A 23,363-nucleotide genomic window follows, 5' to 3' on the forward strand; every position below is an offset into this window, starting at 1 on the left:
CTTACAACAGTATCTTCCCTAACAGATGATAGACAACGATTTGATCACTTAAACACTACCTGGACATATGTAAACTCGCAATGAGTCGCATTGTACACTAAAGGATGATTCTGCAGCCATTCTGACCTTAAATCTTGTTCATACCCACCCGATCAGAGGATAGTACCCTTGTCTCCTACCATGGAGACACTTCGCACTAATTCCAATACTAAGACCATGCTGCAGCAACCCACTGCAGATAGTACGGTCTCTACTGGATGCATCACTATACTATATTTGAACACACAGCAACCACCAACAAAAGAGTCGTCAGAAATCTACCTAATGTCACAAAATTTGCAAAATGTCTTCATAGGGCCATAACTCAACATCATTATGCACATGTTTTCCAAAGCAAGATTCAAATATGAGACTTCTGAGCCTTCTTCCACTGATCCCAAAGTTCTTAACCCTTCACAAGACCTGCTGTGAATGATGCCCTGCTCACGTAGTCCAGAGAATAAACTTGTAGGTTACACAGTAAAAAGCTGCATATCCACGACGTATACTAGCACAATCCATCAGAAATACAAGAATTATGGTGGTTTAAGCTCTAATTCCTTGACCTGCCTTCACAAAACTTCATAATTTCAGGATCCTATTGAAGCCATGGTACCATATCTCACATAGCATGTCAGGTAACATAAGTCTAAAACCTATCCTCATGTCTGTCAGTCAAAAATCTTCTAGAAAACAACATATATCACAAGAAAACCACCTCATGACATATCTTAAATGCAAAATCTAAGACAACATAAAACTGATCCACTCGGCACTCCCAACACCACCACAACATTAGCAAATATCATTGAAATCAGTTAACAAATCAGCTCCATCACCACAACATTAGCCAATATCATTGAAATCAAGTAACAAATCAACTCCATCACCACAAAGTTGGCAAATATCTCATTGGAATCATCCTGCACATGGTAGAAAACTTTTTCATTGGGGCCATCTTGGCTGTGTAAGACAATTCGTTCAAGGCAACAAGAAAGGTGACTTTGCTTTAGTTGAAAATTCAAGTTCACTTAGCATCCAAGATCAGAAAACCACCTCTGAATACTTGGCACATCCAGATGGTCAGAAAAGGTCTCAGACTGCCAACAGATGCTTTAGTTGAACATTCCAATTCATTTAGCATTTCAAGATCAGAACAATCGCCTCAGAATACTGAACACCTCCCGATTGCCATTTAAGGTCACAGAACACCAACAGATGCCATAAGCTTCTCATATTCAGGGTCAACCTCCTGTGTTTGTGGCAAAGGAGCATTATAAAGTTGAGGTCTCCCTACATTGTATGGACTCTCAGTCCGAAATTGCCCCATTCCTGCTCCTCCTGGCAGTGGAGGCAACTGAGTTGGTTGGGCATTTGGTCTGAAGCTACTCACTGGAACTGGGTTGCCAATCCACTGATTTGAAGATGCAGATGGTGGTCTCGGTATTTCAGGTTGAAGCAAACTGTGTCTTGAGAATGGAGGCTCACGACCATAGCCCATATCTCTATCAGAAGAAGGTGGTGGAAATAATGAAGTGGACCTCTTGGGGCCTCGATCATCATCAAAACTGAAGTTGGATGACCCAGATGGAGGAACCCAGCCAGCATTTGCATATCCTGGACGTATTGAGCCCCTGAATTCAGTACTAAGTTGAGAACCAACAGGTGCTATTCCTGCTCCACCAGGACTTGCATGCCATGGCCTGCCAGATTGTCCTTCGGAAGTTTGAAGAGCATTCTGCTGAAACGACTGATTCCTGTATGTGTCTTGAGATTGAAATGAAAAGTTCTGAGAAGGAAGTGGTAAACATTGATTTGATACTAGACTCGAAGGGGTAGCACCCATAGATACTGATGGCATGCTAGTGGATGATAAAATTGGTCTCATCTGAGAGAACATAGGGTTTGAGTGGCTAGAGGAAATAGGAGAACCTTGACGTGGCTGATAGATGCTAGAAGAAAGGGGTGATACTGAAAACTGATTCTGAGGAATTTGAGGTGATGCAGTTGTGAAGCTTGAGAAAGGTGACGGTAAAGGTCCTGACGCTGGGGGTCGTGCAAATGGGACTGGGGGCGGCAGAACCGGAGTTGGTCCAGGTCCAGATGGTGGTGGAGGAGGAACAGTAGCATTTCCCCATGTTTTCAGGATGGGCTCACTGGGAGCTGGAGAGATGGCTACAGGTGTAACTTGACTAGTAAAAGAACGAGGATGAGCTAGGGATGGCGACTTATCAAGAGCCTCAGATGAGTATTTAGGTAACTGCTGCCATTGCAAAGCCTGAGGAGGTAGTTGAGAGGAAGGTTGTGGCTGTGACCAGTTGGGATGATGGGTTGCATTTGAGCCCCATGGTTGTGGAGGTTTACTGACAATACTTGTTCCTTCAGAGAAAGGTTTAGCAACTCCACCAGACATAAAAGGAGTCTGCATTCCAGTTGGAAGAGTACTAGCACTAGAAACCACTGGTGCAACAGGATGAACTGGATGAACTGGTCTAACAGAAGGTAAGGCTGGCCTGACAGATGGTATCCCTGGAAAAACTGGAGCAGATGGTGTCATAGGAGACGGTAGTGGAGAAGGCAATGTGGTTATTGATGAAACAGAATTTGATTGCACTGGAGGCATAACAGGTGATGGTGCTGCAGTGCTTGGCTGAGGTAAATGCAAGGCAATTGGTGGTGCAACAGTATTGGATGCTATTGATGGCACAACAGATGGTGGTCCTGGAGGGACTGGTGTGAATGTTGGAACTGAGGTTACAACAGGTGAAAAAGTAGGCACTGTGCTCATAGAAGATGTTACTGCTGGAGAAGATGTAGCAGCTGATAAGGTGGGAGCAAGTGAGGATATTGAGGATGGCATCATGCTAGATGGGCTTGAAGAGGGAAAAGCAGAAGATACAACTTGAGCGTCCTCAGGCTGAGACTCCATTGATAACTCAACTTTAGCATCAGTTGCGCTACCATCTGCATTCCTTGGAGCTTGCAGTTCTGACCCATCTGAGGCTACAGAAGGTGGTCTCATGTCAGGTCTCAGACCAAATGGAGGAAATGGGAATCTGCCCCTGAAAGCAGGAAACATACGTGCCATCATTTGTAAACTGGGAGGGGGGAAAGGGAGACCTGGTGGTAAAGGTGGTGGTGGTAGCCCTCTAAAAAGATTCAGCATACTTGGATGGAGAAACCGCTGAAGAAAAAAATCAAAGCCACCCCTGCCAAGGGAACCAGGAGGGGGAATAGGGAAGGGAAACCTAGGAAAACCTCCAAGATCAGCTCCACCATCTGCTGCTTGTTCACCTGAAGGCTGACCTGGCCATCTTTCAGGCATTGGCTGAGCTCCTGCTGCAGTGAGAAGCATTGGCTGCTGCGTACTTGGCTCAGCACCAGGAGGATGAATCTCGTCACTTTTGGAAGATGCATCTATGCCACCAAAACCACCACCTAGCTCCTCCAAAAAGCTTAAATACTCCTTATCAATAACCTTTCCCTGTTAAGAGTCAACACATTCCCTTGATTAGTTAAGTGTCTGGTAAGCAGGAGATCCCACAGATACAAGAAAACAAAAACTCATCTGGTGCCCAAAATGAAAGAGGTTATGTTTTAGAAACACAGGGATCAATAAACAAGTTCTAAATTTCCAGTGTAAGGACTTAGAAGAGAACTAACCTGTCCAGAAAACTTAAGAGGGCAATCAATAGTTGGATGGCCACCATCACCGCATAGTCGACAGATAACCTGACAAATTCAAGGAATTTGTTCATCAGCTTGCCCAGTAAGGTTAGGGATTTAAGTATGCAAAAACATTATCAGGAAAAAGTTCATTGCATCTTTTGATTAAATCATTTGGAATCTAAGACAAGCACAAAGAGCACTGAAAATGTGTATCTCTGTGCTGCTGCAGAAACTGCCAAAACTCTTTAGCAAACGTAACCACTACGGCCTTACATTGCTTTAGTCCCTGACCCACAATGAGGTAGCACATGTATAGAAGTTCGTTCAAGTTTTGGCAGAAGTTCACTTGCAAATTTGCAGTTTAACTCAGCCAAATCATCCTGGGCAGTTTTGCACCAGTGCAGACTAGATATTCACCCAGTTGACCTGTTTGACCAGTCACTCTATTTAACCGGTCGTATATTTGATTAACCGAGCTGTGACACTGTGTTCACCAAGTTTGGCAGACCAGACTTGCAGTTGACAAGTCTTGTCTCAGAAATATGCTGCCCAACAATATGTTGTAAGTTGACCTAGAAGAGTTGAACTGACTGGTCAGGCAGCACATACGACCATTTCCTTCCCCCTATTTCAGAGTTTAGGCTTGATCATTGAAGTAATTCATATCATAGCATTCAGAGCCATAAACGCAGCAGTGACAAGTACTGCAGAGCAGCACAGCTAGAAGCAATCCAAATAGACCTTGCAGTAAGTCATACACAATTAAGACTGCAAGCCACAAGCATGGGTACTTAGAAGCAAGCAATGTAAGTCGAAAATTTAGGAGAGGAAGGAGAGCTGCAATGTGCAGTTCAGAGCAGCAGAACAAAGGTTCATTTTGTCTATCACCCAGTATAGCAGTCATGATGCAATACAAGTTCATCTTGTTTATCAGCCAGTATAGCAGTCATGATGCTACCAGCCCTAGAACTGCCTAATACGCTAGCATCCTTCACCTATCCACCTATCTTTGTAGCACTTACACCACAGTATACTCCCAAGCCACAAACATTCAACTTTCATATCATCTCTATTTGCCCCTGCTCCCTTGATTGCCACCTCCAACAATTCAAGGTCTAGAGTAGGTCACTTGTTTATAAAAGAAATCCTATATTTTCTTGTAAAGTGATATAGTAGAGATCACTACTCAGCATTTGACATTATATGAATATTAGACATACTAGAGATCACCTATTAAGGATTCTAAACCTATCACATATCGATACATACATAGGTATAAAACCTGTGCTCATCTTGCTTTCTGCCCTATTCCCCCTCTTTTTCAGCTCCCCACACATGAACACCTAATTATACCTGTTCGATCAGGTTCAAGTTAGATTCCCCATAAATTTCACAATCTACAACCACCAAATTATTCCAGTTGTTTCTAGTTCAAGTTACCTTCCCCATAAATTTCATGATCCACAAGTCCTTGCTTCAGATGGAATGACCCTTCTTCTTGAATCAGGCTTGGCATTTTCCAAGTGGTTATGGGACGTGAATGACGCTTATATCTAACTTTAACTTACTGCCATATCACCTTATTTTGATTTATTACCAACTATGTCTTATAAAATGTTTTGTATAAGATTGTCACATCCACAGACCTTTGCTTGAAACGTTTGTAATTTGTCCCTTGGACATTGCCATTCCCTGTGTCCAATTTCACCGCAAAAGGTGCAGATCCGTGTAAAATCCCGAACAGTTCCTGCATCAAATGTGTGATAAGCGGATTTGATGCATTCCAGAAAAAAGCATCCCAGGAACAGGGGTAGCTTCTGGACCATGTGCAGCAAAGGTTATGCTTTTACCATTCATTTCCGCAAGCTCTCGAAGTTGTTTCATCTTATGAATATTTCTCTCCTCCTGCAAATAAGCAAATCAAGAAGTCAAGGCACATATTATCCATTTGTTAAAAATGAAGCTATGTAAAGAAAGTCGGTCACACAGGTCCAAATGTAAATCCAGGAATCATGGGAAATATTTCATGAAGCTTTGCACAGAAATCTATTTATAGGTTTACTTACATCAACTGGTGTGAGAAGTGGTTGAATCAAAGCCACTGCCGCATCTACTTTTTCAAACGTGTCAGCAGAGATATGTACATGCAAGTCTTCAAATGCACCATCTGTGTCTCTTCCATCCCTCCGAATAGGTTGCAACTGTCAATCCAACATAAGTAAGCACATATTAGCTGAAGACTCTCAGCTTCAATATGAGATATCAGACCTTGAATAGCTTCTTTTGATTGGTGGAAAAATCTCTTACAACCAGAAAAACAGTTTTGTTAATGTGAACCAGCCTGTATACTCACAACTATGAACAAAGATCAACCCTTTTTACTTTATGAGCCGATGCCCTCACAAAACATGAAGTTCAAATTTTATCAAGAGGCAGCCTTGTGAAGTACATGGAGATCACAAAAGAACAGAAACCTCAGTAATACAGGATCTTATTTCAAGAACTGTTGTATTTCATGCCAAATAACTCCACACGTGAGGGAACCGTCCTAGTTTTCCATGGAGATTATTGGCAAGCAGTCTCATGACTTCTTGTTCACACACAGTGACTTTGAAATCGAGCTGATAGCAGACAAGTTATGAATCTCTGTGACTTCTTGTCAGTTGGCACTTACTAGGAGCAGGACCAGGAGCGGGCCAGGGATCTAAACCTTATATGCTTTCTGAACATAATTAAGATACTCTATAAAGAAACTAAATAGTAAACAAGTATGATACCTTAACAATCTTAATGTCACATAAAAGTTCAAATTTTAAAAAAAAATACATGAGCCATCAAACTTTGAAAGTTGAAACTTTACTAACCAGTGAGTACTCAAATTGAGTAGTAGAACTGACAATGCTAAATGGTGATTTCAGCATGAGAACTCAAAAACAATACAAGAAACAAGAAAGAGTAGAAGTAACACTCAAAATGAGTACTCATCACTCACACTAAGATAACAAAAAACAATACAAACAGAGTAATGATTGGGAACTAAGTCAAGACTCTTAAAGAGTCAAAAGAAGTACACATTGTACACTGCATAGTGTACAATCAATAATCCAGTCTTTGTTGAATCCAGATCATCAATCTGTAAACAATTTCACCTTTTGGAAGCAATATCTGAATAGGAGCTCCATAATTACTCCAAACAAGAGGACCTCACAGCAAAACTCAAATTACAGATAGCCAACGACTACAACTCAGGCCCCTCAGATCCATGTTCCTCCCACCATAGGGCAGTCCAACCCTGCATCTATCATATGTGCATCCTCACAACCATATATGCCACAACATATTCCGTACCTTGCAAGACTATCTCTGATTTTGCAACTATCCTCAAAATCAAGGACCGTCTTGTTTAAGATTGTTATCCAGCCAACTACAATCTCATTATTCCATCGTGTTACACGTAATGTGCCAATCCCCTTGTATCTCTGTGCCATAAAACAATCCTCATCATCATCCTCAAAAGGAAAGAAAGTTAGTAGTTGATCTATTAGCAATCATGTTTGTCATGCCTTGTCATCTCCTACCTGTGAGCCTCGATCTAAGTCAAACGAGGACTCTAGGAGCTTTGACCTGTCTATCACTTGTTTTGATGGAGAAGGTAGCTCATTCTAAAGCACTCACTTTATTGCCTTTCAATGCATTTTCTCCTCCAATCCGGATTGTATATGCATTTCCTCAGCAATTCTGCATTCATCAGTCTGCCTCACCTACTAGACATTGTCCACCCTTTCCAAGATTTTTTCTAAGATTTTCCAGCATTTTACCAACATTCAAATGCTGGTCAACCATCTTATGGCCCAAGATTTCAAGTCTGCAAGACTAGGGGGTATTTGGCAGCCTTCCCCACTCAGTTGGCAGATCATTCATTCACTCATCTTCCTCATTCCTTGCCAGATGCACACTCCGCCTCCATCATCTTCCTCCGTCTCAAGTGCTGCCATCACCATCAGCCTAATCTGGTGCCCTCGCTGATGCTGTGGGTTGTGTGCAAGAACTGATCAGTCCTCCTTTATTCAGCATTCTTTCCTTGTTCAGTGCAGATTTTTCTTCTTTTCTTGCAATCTCTCTCTATTCCTTTGTCTCTGTGTTCGTGTTCCTTCTTCCATTCAACACTCACATGGTATCATCAATTGAGAGAGAGACTAAGCTGATTTCTCATAGGGGAGATGAAACCAACCTTCTTCTTGGAATGGGTGGTGATAACCTGATTTAAGAGTTAATTACAGCAATAAATAAATGCACATAAAATGAAATACACACTTTACCATAACATTCTTGGACAGTAGACACCCTGTTGCCCCCAAAATTGGTGCCCCTCGCGGTATTTCTTTAGCTTTCATTCAATTATAAGGAGTACAACTTGAGATTCTTCAATCTCCTCCTGCTAACCAATTGCTCTTGCTGTCATAAATGACCAGCAAGCCTTTTGGGTCATTTGCCCCTTGATTCACCCACGACTTCTTCTCCAATTTGACCCTTGGCTGGCCAAATGCTGCCCCAAATCAAATTGGGATGGGCTGGCTCCTGAAATCCCTTGATAATTTTCAATTATCAGCTGCTGATTTCAGTCCCTTGAGCCTTCAATCACTGGCACGGATCCTAAGGTGGCTACTAAACCCTAATTTCTGCTGTAAATTAGGGTTTACTGCAGAAATTACAGTTCATCCCACCAAAAATGGCTGAGATCTCCTCTGAATGACTAAGAATTGCTGAGAATAGCTGAATTTACAGATCAGCCCACCAAAAATGGCTGAGATCTCCTCCGAATGGCTAAGAATTGCTGAGAATGGCTGAGCATAGGCCAAACGAGATGAAAGAATGCTGTAGAGAGAGAGAATTCTGAGATTTGTCGAGAAGAACTGATCAAAATCAGCTGCTGCCCTGCTGTACCAGCCCCAAACAGATGCACCAACAACAATAGGAGCATCAGAGACTATGATCTTCAGGAGAAAGTGCATCAGCAGCAATTGCCAGCTTCCCAAGGTCAAGAATATGCAATCTCCATCACCAAAATGGTCTCCAGTGGTTGGGAAATGGCCCCAAAAGCTGGCAGCAACAATCCAACACCTCTTCCCAACAGCTCCAAAATGAAAAAACGAGCCCTCTCCCTTGAGCCCTATTTAGCCTTTCCCCCACTTGCATGGGAAAGTTTTGCCAAGTGGTAGTTTTCTTAACCCATTTTCTGCAATTTCCAGCCATTTAATTAATTTTCAGAATTAATTAATTCCAAAAATTATTCACCCCTTAATCCATGCCCAAAAAATTGACCTTGCCCATCCAAAAATTAATTGGCTAGGCCATTTGCAACCCAAAGTGATCCCATGCATTAATTGACCCTTGGACAAGCATTAATCCATTAATTAATGCCTAGTCCCTAGTGTCACCACTGACACTTAATGGCCAATTAATGGTCCTAGGGACAAACTGACACCAAAAATTCACCTAGAATCTAACAAGTGTAACTTGTTACAACTTTTGCCTTTGACACCCATCTTTTACACAGGGTCCTTCGGCCTTCAACTATGAAAAAGTATTTTGCACCTCACATGTGCAACACATGTGCAACTTTTAATTGCACATTTGATTAATCCTTTAATCAAATGTCAATTAAACATAAGCAAAGCATCAAATTTTCACGTCCTCATGACAGGAGACCACCCTAGATTGCTAGGCTGCCTTGCCACATTAGCGTTTTGCTAGAAACGCAGCTTTCCGCTTGGAGGCATCAATCTTTATTCAGCATTCTTTCCTTGTCCAATGCAGATTTCTTTCTTCTTTTCTTGCAATCTCTTTCTCTTCCTTAGTCTTTGTGTTCATGTTACTTCTTCCGTTGCGCACTCATTGTTGAGAAACCCTTCACCCGCAATTTGTGTTTTTCTGTTTTTGCGTTTTGCGTTTAGGGTTTGCAGCCCCAAAAAGGGATGCCATCCTAGACTGACTGTGCCTATTTATAGGCCACTCTCTCATTCATTCCTCACAGCTGATTCATTTAGTCCGTCACCTCTTCTCTCCAACCTCTCCACTACCCTCACACCCCTTCAGGAGGACATTGCGATTCATGGTTCGTGGCTGTCTCTATCATCTTCCTTGTGCTACGACACCCTTGTTCCCTTGTATCACATTCACTCTATGATTCAGAACTTCATCATTCCATTCATCAGAGTTTCTTCTCTCTTCTCTTCCCTTCTCCATGTTTGCCGAGTTCACTCCATGTTCCTCCCCGCAAACCCTATTGTCTCAATAGTACGTCATCTTTTGATATGTATCAAAGCTAGATCTGCTCAAACAACGGCAAAGATCCTCCACTCCAGTGCGGGCAAAGACCGGTGGCGGGTTCAACATCCACTTCTCTTCTTACGCTGCATCAAAATCTCGTTTTTGCAAGTTCAAGAGTTTTCAGCTTACTGCCCACATCCCTTTCGTGGAGGACATGTATCAAAGCTAGATCTGCTTAAACAACGGCAAAGATCCTCCACTCCAGTGCGGGCAAAGGCCGGTGGCGGATTCAACATCCACTTCTCTTCTTCCGCTGCATCAAAATCTCATTTTTGCAAGTTCAAGAGTTTTCAGATTACTGCCCACATCCCTTTCGTGGAGGACATCGCAGTCTCAGTTGTCCCTTGCTGTCATCTACAACAGTCTAGCGCCTATTTCTAGCCTACCACACACTGTTCGGAGCTGATTTCAACATACTGACTGTTGCTACTGGTTTATCCTACGTTTTTAGTCTTTCTCTTCTCACCTACATTTTTCTACTGGTTGCAACCTCTTACCGCTGGTAGCATCCTCCCCCACTGCCAGTTCACTTTCAGCCCTTCCACTACCCTCCCACCCCTTGAGGTGGACATTGTGGTTCATGCTTTGCATTGCCCTTACACCCCTTGAGGCAAACATTGCAATTCATGGTTCGTGGCTGACCTCTTCCTTCTTCAGCAAGGCACACTGTTATCCATGGCTTCTCCACCGACAGATTGCCTTTCTACTGGGTGCTCCTACTGTGGCAAGAACAGTCATTCCACCGTTGACTGTCGACATCAACCTTTGCTTCCCATCCCCCCCGGAGTATACGCATCTTCCACCAGGCACTCCTTGTGCAACCTCTCCTTTCTGGACCACAAAGATCATTTTGCATCGGCTATCGGAGTATTATGCTCAAGGCGATAAGCCGCACCCAACACGCACTAAGTCCTTTCAAGCACACGGAAGCTCTAAGACCTTACAAGGCAATAAGCCCTCCTTGAGACCACCCCACAACAAGAAGGTTCCCCCCACCCGCTTTCGGGTACAGTGGCTTCCATGGCCCACATCTCCTATACAGTCTACTCTTCTGAGAGCTCGTGATTGTTGCCCACCCTTGTGGATCATTATGAGCCTCCTTCTTCCCCACCCTCTTCCACTCAGGTTCGAGAGGCCACTTCAAGGTGCTTTCCGACTTCTTCCGAGCCCCAGATACCTTCTTCGGCACAACCAACGGCGCTTCCTTCATCATCAAATGCTTCGCAGTCCGTGAGCCATGAGTGGTCGGATTCCCTTTTTCTCTCAAATTGGAATTCAGAGGGGGATTTTCTTACTTCGCCCTTAGTGGAGACTTCTAGTTCTTCTTCGGCTTCACAAGGGGCTTCTGCTTCTACTCCTTCCAATTCAGAGAGGGACCCTATGTGCCATGAAGTTCTTCACACACCACCACCTTTCACTTTCAAGGAGTGGCTCTCCTTTGAGCAATCATTACCTCTACTCATACCTACGATCTAGAGGATCTACCTAGATCGGGGCCCTTAGGTCTTCAGCAAACAACGACTTGGTGGCTAGGCCTTCGTATTCCTTCTAGCATAAAGTCATGGAGCTAGTGGCTTCTCTCTCGCGGTTGAGTTTCCGGTTCTACAACTCATCAAGTCTCCTAACTATCTTAAAGGTTTCCTTTCAGATGGTATTCTCACATTATAGAATGGATCTTCTTTGTCCCTTGGTCAACATGGAGCCACCTCCCAAGATCGAGTATGGGCATATCCTTATGGTTCTCAGCACCACACAAAGCCTGACATTCCTCCTATGCATTGCATGTTTTCATCATCTTTGTACTAGGGTGCTTAGGCAAGTAAACAATTTTCCACAAGGAACACTGTCTTAGTGGCACCTGTTGCATGAGCATTCTTCACCGTGTAGTATCAAGGAAATCCAAGTAGTCACCCCAGAGAGGACAAGGCATCGGACAAAGGGTGCACGTCAGCTTCCCAATGTCCTACCAAGCCCTATAAAGGCGGATGGAACTACATGGAACTTTTTTTTTTTAATAAGTGAGGTAAATTTTATGAATTGCGGCCGATTGAGTAAATAGTGACCCAGAAGACGGAAGTAGGGAGGAAACACCCAACACATCACAAAACAGTACAAGCTAACCTATCCACTCAAAGTATCAATGATCAGGAAAAATAGGTGATGAGCTATCCATGTGATGGAGGAGGATGGTAGTGGGGTAACAACAACCGCTACTAGTGAAAACATCTTAGGATCGGCTCAAGTGGTGCTCTGCACAATGAGATGCAAAGTACACTTTTACATTCATTTACAGCATTCATTCACTTCAAAGTTGTGTTGTCTCTCTCCCTTCTTCTGTTTGTGTTCGAGTTTCTGTGTTTGAGTTTTGAGTTTTGCGTTTAGTTCACTCATCTCTTCTTCCCCTTTATGGGCTTGAGAGGGGGTGTTGAGAAACCCTTTACCCTTCACCCGCAGTTTGCGTTTTTGCATTTCTGCATTATGCGTTCAAGGTTTGTGTTTAGGACTTGCAGCACCAAAAAGGGACACCATCCTAGACTAATTGTGCCTATTTACAAGTCACTCTCTCATTCATTCCTCGCGGCTGATTCATTCAATCCGTCACCTCTTCTCTCCAACCTCTCCACTACCCTCACACCCCTTCAGTAGGACATTGCGATTTGTAGTTCGTCGCTGTCTTCATCATCTTCCTTGTGCTACGGCACCCTTGTATCACATTCACTCCATGATTCAAAACTTCATCATTCCATTTATCAGAGTTTCTTCTCTCTTTTCTTCCCTTCTTCATGTTTGCCAAGTTCACTCCGTGTTCCTCCCTACAAACCCTACTGTCTTGCTGGTACGTCATCTTTTGACACTCACATGGTATCATCGCCTAAGAAAGCTGATTTCTCCCGAAGAGAACCACCCAACACTACCAAGCAGCCTTGCCAAATCACCATTTTGCTGAAAACCCATCTTTCTGCCTTTCTTGTGCCAAGTACCAATTTTGCTGCCCACTCCCTCTCCTACTGGAGGCGACAAGCTTCCCCAAACAGAGGAGTCTTCTATTGCAAACACAGTGTTCCTTGGTCAAGCGATAGCTCTCCTCAGCAAACGCAAATAGTCTTTGTGCATGTGACAATATTTCTCCCCCGAGCAGACCCTCTATATAAACTTCCTTGTGATCCTATAGATGTTTCCTCCTCTCTCAAGGCCATCTACTACCAAAACACAAATTTCTTGTGGATCTCTTACAAATTTTGAAGATGTCTTACCACTAGTTTCAGGGCTTTGACGATATAGATGAGAAGCTAAATCAACACTCCTCCGAACAGTACCAAGATTATCGCACAAATCGTGAAAAACAAAGATCACCTAGCCCGTTTGTTCAAAAAACCTCTCCTTCCCGTTCTCTCCATGTCTCACAAAAGGCCCATGTTGCTAGCCTCCATATGCTATCTATGGCACCCTCTAAACAGGTGCTCGTACTCCCTTTTCTTTACCCAAAGAGGACCATCCTGATGATTCATACTACTCACTTTGGTCGTGTAAGGTGGAGTGTATCCTTGCTACCTTCAATCTTTGGGAGTTTGTTACCCGCCCTATTCCTCGTCCAATGGAGGATCCCACCACTAGATGATTGACGGATTGTGTGGCCTTATGGGATTGGTTCAACTCTAGAGCCCAATATTTCCTCTCTGTGAGCTTATAAGATTCTATCCTAATGCATGTGCTCAAGTTGCGAAAAGCAACAAAAATGTGGGCAAAGCTTGCTTCTTTGTACCATCGGAAGGCATTTACCCATGGGATTACTCTCAAGTAGAAATTACGAATACTTCTTGTTGATGATTTGCCTTCCATGAAGCATCATAGTAATAGGTTTAAGGATATGAGGGATGAGCTTGTGTCCCTTGGCAAGACAATCTCATCAAAGAATATGGCTATGATTCTTTTGACTCAATTACCATCTCCCTGGTTTAATGTCTTTTACACCAGCCCTCTTGTATCGAGGACCTGTGAGAAGCTTCTATGGGAGGAGCTTGCAGCACTTGATTTGGAGTATGACGAGCGCGCCAAAGAGGTTGCCAATGGACCCACCTCCACCAAAGCTTTTGTTGCAAGTTCAAGAGAGGGAAATAAGAAAAAAGGGAAATCAAAGGCTAAACAAGGGAGTTCTTCTAACTCTGACTCAAATTCAAAGAAGCCTAAATGCCCATACTATGAGAAGGAGACACATCCTAAGGAGAAATGTTGGAAGAAGTGCCCTCACCATCGTCCAGGAGCGAAGGATGGAGCTAAAACATCCGAGCATTCTACCTCTACTCCAACAATTACCCATTAGTCAACATTCCTTTATATTGTCGACTTGGAGGAGCCTTCTTCAGTGGTTACCTCGTCTTCTGAGCGGCCGTGGCTAGTTGATAGTGAAGCTTCTAGTCATATGACTCCACAAGGTGATTTGTTGCAAGATCTATGCATTGTATCAGTGCCTATTTGTCATGTTGGCACTTTGCCTTGTTTTGCAACTCTGCTTCCAGCTCCCTTTCGCAAGCCCTTTACGTTTCCGACTTGGACTCTCCACTCCTCTCAGTTCATGGCCTTACTAGGTTTGACCTTCACCAAGCAAACCATTTGTATTGAGGATTCTTCTACAAGCGATGTTATCATGATAGGTTGGCAAGAAAGTGAGCTTTTCAAGCTGCATTTCCCATCTCTTATGCAAGGTCCTCCGCGGCAATTGTCTATTGCTACACACTTCCTACTTGTGCACTACCTCACAAGCTCCTTTTCATCCCCCACCCTCTCCTTTGATGGTTTCTTTATAACCTTCGTCCCTTTTAGAGGGGGGTTAATCTCGATGATGCAACTATGGATTTCTTAGCCCCTAGTGCTTCAGAGGGGGTTTCCCAAGATCATGAGGAACTTCTTTATTGGCAGTCTACATCAACAAACTTCATCGCCATTGACATTCCTTTTGCCACCCCAAGATCCGTTTCTTCCTTGGCCTTCTGCCACATCCAAGATCTGAGAGGGGCTGTTGGCAATCATGTTTGTCAGTCCTTGTCATCTTCTGCCTGTGAGCCTCAATCTAAGTCAAGCAAGGACTTTAAGAGCTTTGACCTATCTATCACTTGTTTTGACAAAAGAGATAGCTCGCTCTAGAATACTCAATTTATTGCCTTCAATAAATTTTCTCCTCTACTTGAGATTTTGTGTGCATTTCTCGTGCATTTTCTACATTCATCAATTTGCCTCACCTGCTAGACAATGTCCATCTTTTACAAGATTTTCCTTGAGAATTTTTGGCATTTTATAAGCATTAAATGCTTATCGATCGTATTTTTGCCCTAGATTTCAGATCGGCTAGTTTCGGGAATATTTGGTTATTATAGCCTTCCCCACTTAGTTGGCAAATCATTCATTCACTTGTCTTTCTCGTTCCTTGACAAGTGCACACTCCCACTCTGTCATCTTCCTCCGTCTCCAGTGTTGTCGTCATCATTAGCTTGATCTGGTGCCCTCACTAATGTTGTGGGCTGCATGTCCGAACTGGTCAATCCTCCTATATTCAACATTTCTTGTTCAATATAGATTTATTTTGTTCTTCTTGCAATCTCTATCTGTTCCAATCAATCTATCCATAGCCTCACAAGCTTTCCCAAAGCATAGCTGCAAACTATCAATAAGTCTCAACAAATGCATCACAAGTTGCACCATGGCAATAATCCAACGGATATTATCTCAAAAAAAAAAGCATCTTCTACACATGCAATACATTTGATTCTTACAGCGATGGAGAACATTGCATTTGTACGATACTCATCACTAATGAAGAACTACCTCAAGGTAGCATTGTATATACTTAGGCAACCAAGCATCAATAAATTATAAGCAAGCATGCTTCTAAGTATTTGAAGAGAATCTTCTTAGATCTCTTGTGAAACTCAGCACGCATAAACTAATGGTTCAAGACAAAGGTAACCATGGCATTTGCCATTTCAATCACAAGCTCAATCCAATCCAACTTACCAATATCTTTCAACAAATTGTTCTAGCAATGTGCCACGTAATAAGACACTATAATGTGTAGATACATGCTAAATAATTTCACCTATAGCCCTATTTGTGGGCTCTCCATCTACAACAAGTCTAATGACCAAATCAAGGCAAACCATCTCAATGCTACTGATACATTCAATCGGAAGTACATCAGCTAACTTACCAGTTTCAATGGCATCATGAGAGTTTATAAAATACATCTCACCCCGTGAATATGGGACCACACCATGATTGGATCGCCTTCTAGTGTCCAACCAACCATTTGCACTTAATGTAACCCCATTTGTTTTCATAAACTCATGGTGTTTCAACTCTAATCTCCATTGTTTGTCTCTCCTTCCCCAAAAGAGTGGTGCACAAAAACTCGAGCATTGAAGCATACAAGGGTCCTGCTTCTACAATCTTTTCACACATGTTAAAGTACTCAAACTTGGCTGCATTAAATACAATATGATCATGGTAAAAGAATCTTGCTAATGCCATGTCTAGATCCTTCTTTTTTCTCGCATCCACACGTGCAATCAAGAGTGGTCTGCCTAAAATATGTCACTATAGATGCTACAGGTGCTGTAGAGCCAAGCATCTCAAAATCACCACCACCTATGTTGCTAGCAATGGGAGTTGCAATGGATGATGGCCTGGCTGAACCTAGCCAGCCAGATGCAGCAACAATACCAATGTCAAACGAATGTGAATCTATTGCCATTCATCGTGATCCTCTCCTCTATGTTGAAATTGCATCTTACTATGCATCAATCTGCTAAAGAAATTGCTTCTTTTCTTAGCTATGACTCACAATAAGCACCTAATAGCCTGGCTCTCTTAATAAATGGGCTCTTACTTTGACTGCCCCACCTATTCTTTCATAGCCACAAAAGGTACATTTCTAGTGTCTTGATCCCTCGCTTGATGTCGACCTTTCAACCTCGACCTCATACAACCACGACCAATCGTCAAATCGCCTATCCTTGCTACTAGTACGAGGGGTAGGAGCTCAAGAGAATGCTCTCAAGGGGACTCGAGAAGATGATGCCATGGTGAACAGGCCTAGGAAAATATTGAAAAGGTTTGAAGAGTTAAAACTGAAGTGACCGATTAATCTTCAAGTGACGAGAACACACGCAATCCTCAACAATTCTAAACTAGTCTCTACTATTCTAGCCACGTGTCAATCCATAGGGCTTCTTACTTACAAGGCACGAGCAAACGCAACGCAGGACCAGGCTGCACAAAATCGCCTCAGAGGTCACAAGACCAAGCTACGCAAAAGTTGTACAAAACCAAGCTCTAACTCACGATCATGGCAATGATTGTAGCGGTGAAGGGTGACAAGCAACACTCAGATGGCGGGCAATACTAGGTGGTGGCACATGAGATGGACAATCTAGCAACAATCGATACATGTCGTCACGACACACACAAGGTTACATGGGTCACAAACATCACTATTCGTGCAAATATGCATGGCCAAAACAAGGCATGGTACCTCATTTTTACTCCTCAATGCCACGTGGCATCTCGCCCCACACGTCCCACATATTTCCTACTATCCAGCCCATTTCAAGTCGCTTCAATCACCAAATAAATTGGAAAATTTTTAATTCAAAATCTAAGCTGAATGGAACCAAATACCAGACTATTAAATTCAATCTTCACCAAGACGCATAACAAGTCAAGTCAATCACCTTAGTGATTAGTCATAAGTCTCATGAGACACATTCTATCATTACTCATTACAAAGACCCCTTGGTTACATATATTTACTAAGTCAATAATCATACAAGTCTCCCTTGCTTTCTACTCAAGTCTCACTTGTAAAGACTTGAAAACTTTTGCAAAAGTTTTAAAAACTTGCATATCACAGTAAAATACAAGGAGAGTTCTAATGAGCACATTTATGTGAACAAACATGTTAATTAAAGTTGTCACTAGGTGGTGATACTTTTTGCAGTTGCTCTCTTTATATATTTATATAAATATTTTATTTTTCTTTTATTTAGTTGTTGCCTTTTACCCCCAGAGTTCTCTTGCATTAAGCCAAGATCTTTGCGTGGTCGACAGAGACAGCCATTGGAACAAATTGAACTAATGGTTTGTCTGAGCCTTAAGACCGGTTCTTTAGTTAATGGACACTGAAGAATAGAATGCTAGTGATTTGGGACTGTGTGCTTAGCCACTAGAGATGGTGCATGACAATGAGCCTGGCCAAGACAAGAGATGCACATATAAAAATGCTCACAAAATAAACGTCACAGTAACTAAGCCACATTACACTTTTTGATGTGGTTGCAATGATAAAAGTTGCTCAAAACAACGCGAGGAATGCAAGGGTCACTATCCCTAAAATTTAGGGAGTTAATATTTTTGGACCCAAGAATCTGTTTACGTCATTATCTTTGTTTTTGCACGAGGATTAATTCTTTGGTCTATACCGAGGTCAATTTTTGCATCGATCATGGAGAATTTTAGACCAGAAGGTTTAAACGAGAAAATTGTTACATGTATACCATGTGGCACAAATTTCCAAAAGAGAGAGCATTTTAAAAAAATATAATAGGCATAAGGGGCAGATCTGAGAGTGAAGTTTTGAGGAGTTGAGGACAGATTACTGCAAGTACATCAACTATGGAGAGTACTTCATCTATAACTCATATACAGAGATAGAGCTCGCTCCCTCTGGTCAACTCTCTCTCTATTCTCAAAGGAAATGCTCTACATGATGGCTGATTTTATCGAAGGTACAATTCTGTGTTTTCTTTGCACTTTGGCTGAGGCAAGAGCCTCATTGTCCAAGTTCAAGAGCAACTGTCGGCTTCTCCAATGTAGGAATTAAAGAAAATAATGACCATGCCATACAAGAACAGGGTTTTTCAGCTCTGATAAAGAGATGTTATTCTGGACATGCTTGATAGTAAGAACAATGAATTCAGAGATCTGTAGATTGTAATTCTGCACATGAATTTAGTCACGGAAAATGCTTTCCTAAAAGAGATGTCGTTCTGGACATGCTGGACAGTAAGAATAGTGAATTCAAAGATCTGCAGATTGCAATTCTACACATGAATCATTGAGTTATGGTTACAAAAAATGCTTTCCTAAAAGGAATATTAATCTGGTCATGCTGTATTGTCCTTATGCAACTAGGATTTACTCTGAAAAGATAAAAACTTACTATTCACAGATTATGTATTTTGAAACATTTCATTTTTGCAAACTTTCTATCTTTTAATTGAAAAAGAAATACCGGAAGGGGCGCCGGACTTCGGAGCCAATCTGGTGTTGAACGAGTGAGTGAGGTCTCTATTTGTGTGTGTGTGTGTGTGTGTGTGTGAAAAGACCAAGTATTAATTAAAGGAACTACTGCTTTATGTGAGTCATAGACTGGTTTCAAAAGTCGAGAGCTTCCGTATTAAGATACCTCTTCTACAAATGTATACACTAGTCAATGCTTTCTTCAACATCCAACCTTAGAATAATATCCCAAAGTTTTAAGTCCTTGGTCTTTCACTTATAGATTCAAGGTCAAGGCTCATTTTGTTATCTATCATTACACATTCAAGATGACTACAAGGACACAAGAACACATAACATTTTACTACATCTTCATAGAGCATGCTGTTTTATTTCATAGAAAAGCTCCCATGGTTAAAAACTTTTCCATTTCCATATCCCATTATCAAAATGGATTGTGAAGAACGTAGAATTGGGCTTTCATTATGAGACATCTTCAAAAACTGTTTGAAACTAAGATTTTAAAGAATCTTGTGGTTGCATGGTGAGCCCTTTTTCAGCCCATTGCTTGCCAACTAATTTTTTCTTGTGTTTTAAACAAAATCTTGTGTATATATAGGCACCTCTCGTACACATCTACTCTTCATCAACCCTTTTTCTTACCCACTAAATTGTTCCGGTGTTTAGTTAGAGCTTGCCTATATAAAGGCACCTCTTGTACACACAAACACTTCATTCAATGCCTTCTTTGGCATCAAATCTCAGTCTGGTATCCCAAAGTTCAAGTCATTACGCTTTCACCTAAAGAATCGAGGTCAAATCTCCCTTTTTCACGCATTACTTCACATTCAAGATGACGACAAGGGTAAAGGATTGAACTCAAACCTTCAGGTCCATATACATGTACAAAAAGATAAAAGGAACGGTTTTTTTTTTCCTGTCTTACAAAGCTAAATGCACTATACCATCGAAGTATTATTACACGCAGAAAACAGAGGCAAATAATACCAGACTTCTGTGCTACTAAGTAATAACAAAACAAACTTGACATGATTCTCTAGAGAAGATATTCTTTCAGATCACTCACTTTTCCTTCTTTCACAGCTCCCTTTCCTCGAATTGTAATCTTGGCCCCTGTTTCCTGGAAATAGCACATCCCTCAACAAAATCCATGATAGACTAAATACTGTTCTAAACTGAAAGAAGACTCTGACTTACTGCTTCCATTCGTTTTTGAGTGTTTCCACGAGGTCCCAGAATCAAACCGATAAAGTTATAGCCAGGATATTCCTTTGCCTGTTACCAGTACAAATGATCAGCACAATCTGTCTAACTTTCTTGAAGAAACAGCATTCCAATAGAGACACTAAATTTCACAGACAGTTCAAAATCGTCTTGTCAATTGGAATCTAAACTGGTCCCTTTGTAATGAAGACCAAGCTACTGAAGATTCAAGAGTAATGCAAATAGACATCCTTATATATTTAAGTGTGCTATGGAGCGTACTCATGACAGTAAAAAACTTCTAGAATGGAAACGGAGAGAGAACTTCACAAAGAAAGATGGGGCGATACATAAAAATGAGCACTTAAACAAGCACATTAGCCCAGGTTAAGCAGGCAGACAAGCGAGCTGACATGTCATTTGCTGAATACAAGCAAGATTATGCTTACTGGAATAAATAATTTGGCCTCTTTAGCAACAGCCTTGAATCCAGATGGGGGTTTATAAGAAGGATTTAACTTCATGCATTCTCCTGGCAACAAGTATACCAACGCATCATCAGATTTCAGTAACAGCCAGTGTCCCTTAAAAATTGAAAGCATATTATTCTTTAGACTTGTTACAGAATAAGAGAATTCACCAATAGCTTCACGTCTTTCAATGTCCAATTGCTCTCGCTTTCTTCCCTGCAAAATCATAGCTAGTAAACAACCGAATTGAGGTCTACCAATAAGCATCTTCCTGGTGATTACATAGATATTTTTAAAAAATCTTTGACTTCCTAGTTTCACAATCAACGTTCCTGAGACCTGCATACTTCAAACCTTCTGAAAACTTGTTTATGCTACATTCTGTGTGGTATTAGAGTGCTCACCTCTCTAGTGTTGACTCTGTGCCCCAGAGAATCATAAATAGGTGGTGGAGAAGGAGAACGCTCTCTCTCACTGTTTTCAAGCTCCAAGTTACCAGACTCCAGCTGTGCAGCTATCTGCTCCGCACGAGTCTGCTCAAAATTCGTATCACCAGACAGGCAGCAACATCACTTAATGCACCTGGAATGGGAGGATTTCTTTTACAAGAGGACGTGACACGGCCCCGCTCAGTCTCTACTCACTCCGGTGAAAAAGTGATATTTGTTCTCCAGAATTAACATACATCTTCCGGACCCAATCCCATTTGCTTAGCATTACCAACAGACATTCTTGCAGCTCAAGTAGCAAGCATCAGCAGTCACAGAAAAATCAAATCGAGTAGTCCCATAAAGATATTTAAGAAAGGGAAAATAGTAAGAAACCTGTAAGGCGAGAGCTCTGCCCCTTTTGACAGCTGGATCTTGAGTCGGATCAGGACCCCATTTTGTTTTCCTCAAGGGCTGCTTTGGATCCTCTTTCTTCACCTCCGGCTCCCATTTACTGCCAGGTCTTGTAACAGGGACGAGAGCTCCAGAAAGTTTGTTTTTGGGTATCACAAAGTTAAGACCGGACTTGGGAGTCAGCAACGAGACTTTCGGAGTCTCAGAAACAGCTGCAGGTGCCACTGAGGCAGAGATGCCCTGCTTCGTATTTCCATCTTCAGCTGACTGCTTATCGCTTGGCACAGCAGGTGCGCTGTCCGTGGCAGTGCTTGCAGCAGCTTCCATGCTGGAGGGAGAATTTTATCCAGTAAGGAAAACGCAAAACAGGACTGTTAACTACACCCTAATTTGTAAAGAAAACGCACTGTCTTGACTATCGGTAAGGAAACCCAGAACAGAACTTTTCAATAAACTGAACTTGTGAAGAATATACAGTCTTTATTATGAAATTGGCAAACAAGGTTAATGGGAGAGCGTGAAACAAAATGGTTTGTTTCTGCAGGTCGGACCAAAATAAGACAGAAATCCAGTATGAAATTGTATGCAAACATGAACGTTTAAAATGTCAATAGGCATTCATATCAGGGTATTCTGGTCCGTGTGTACAGTGCAATGCTTTAAAGGAACCATAAAGTCCGCTAATTTCCAAACCCTAACCTGGTTGAGAGACACGGTTCCCTTCACGATCGTTGATATTATAATCTTCAATAGGCGTTCATGTCAGAGCTTCCAAGAGGACGAGGATCTCCAGCGAGACTTTCTACCCAAAAGAAAGAAAGGAAAAAAGACACCCGATAAGGAAAGTTCTGTCGTCGTGCAATACTTTGAAAGCGCCACTGTCAAACCCTAACCTGGAGACAGAGACAGTACAGTTTCCGTCACTATGAGTGTAGGGTTGATCTGCTCCTAAGCTGCAACAAGTCCTCCAGATCGGAATAAGGAGGCCGCCCTACTCCTCCCTAAAATCCAACGTCACCCACTTGAAACCTACAAGCTTCTTCTTCTTCTTCTTGGAGCTCCTTCTTTCCCCACAAATAAATATTATACCAATTAATATGAGCTTTACCTTTAAACATACGCTGGAGCTTACTCTTATTGGTTTCTTGTAGCCTATTTATTTATTTGCATAAGAGTATATACTAAGCAGTCCGTGGTGCACTAAGAGGGTTCTTTGAAGGCTATTGTTAAAAACATAATAATCCAAACTTCAAAAGCTTTGGCAACTTAGACTAATACAATGTTGGATACACTAAAATGCAATTATAGGGATATGATACTTAGTGACATATAGTGAGTGAAAGACCAACATTTACAGGATCAAACCTAAATAATATCTCCAAATAACTCTTCGTGATATATAGTAAGTGAAAGACCAACATTTACAGGATCAAGCCTATAATATTTCCAAAAAACTCTTATGACTATTTCTCAAACCTTCTCATAGACAAGCACATTTAATAGTGATTTTTATTCACAT

The 23,363-nt window shown here is 41.9% G+C and overlaps 1 protein-coding gene across 1 annotated transcript; it reads right to left on the bottom strand.

Annotated features, from left to right (window-relative positions):
* Positions 1-951: 951 nt before the first annotated feature.
* On the bottom strand, positions 952-22,918 carry LOC148021459 (uncharacterized). Its single transcript, XM_087699350.1, has 13 exons — positions 22,738-22,918; positions 22,544-22,646; positions 21,827-22,172; positions 21,407-21,535; positions 21,173-21,218; positions 20,982-21,064; positions 20,527-20,604; positions 20,396-20,449; positions 5,775-5,909; positions 5,559-5,613; positions 5,355-5,455; positions 3,703-3,771; positions 952-3,523 (listed from the first exon to the last, which is right to left on the bottom strand). The coding sequence occupies exons 3-13, from the start codon at positions 22,169-22,171 to the stop codon at positions 1,241-1,243; spliced, it is 3,378 nt and encodes a 1,125-aa protein (XP_087555476.1). The 5' UTR covers position 22,172; positions 22,544-22,646; positions 22,738-22,918; the 3' UTR covers positions 952-1,240.
* Between the last annotated feature and the right edge of the window lie 445 nt (positions 22,919-23,363).

The sequence above is a fragment of the Lygodium microphyllum genome, chromosome 18 (genome assembly GCF_053477565.2).
Source record: "Lygodium microphyllum isolate KBCC chromosome 18, Lygodium_microphyllum_v1.1.10, whole genome shotgun sequence".
Lineage (NCBI taxonomy): Eukaryota > Viridiplantae > Streptophyta > Polypodiopsida > Schizaeales > Lygodiaceae > Lygodium > Lygodium microphyllum.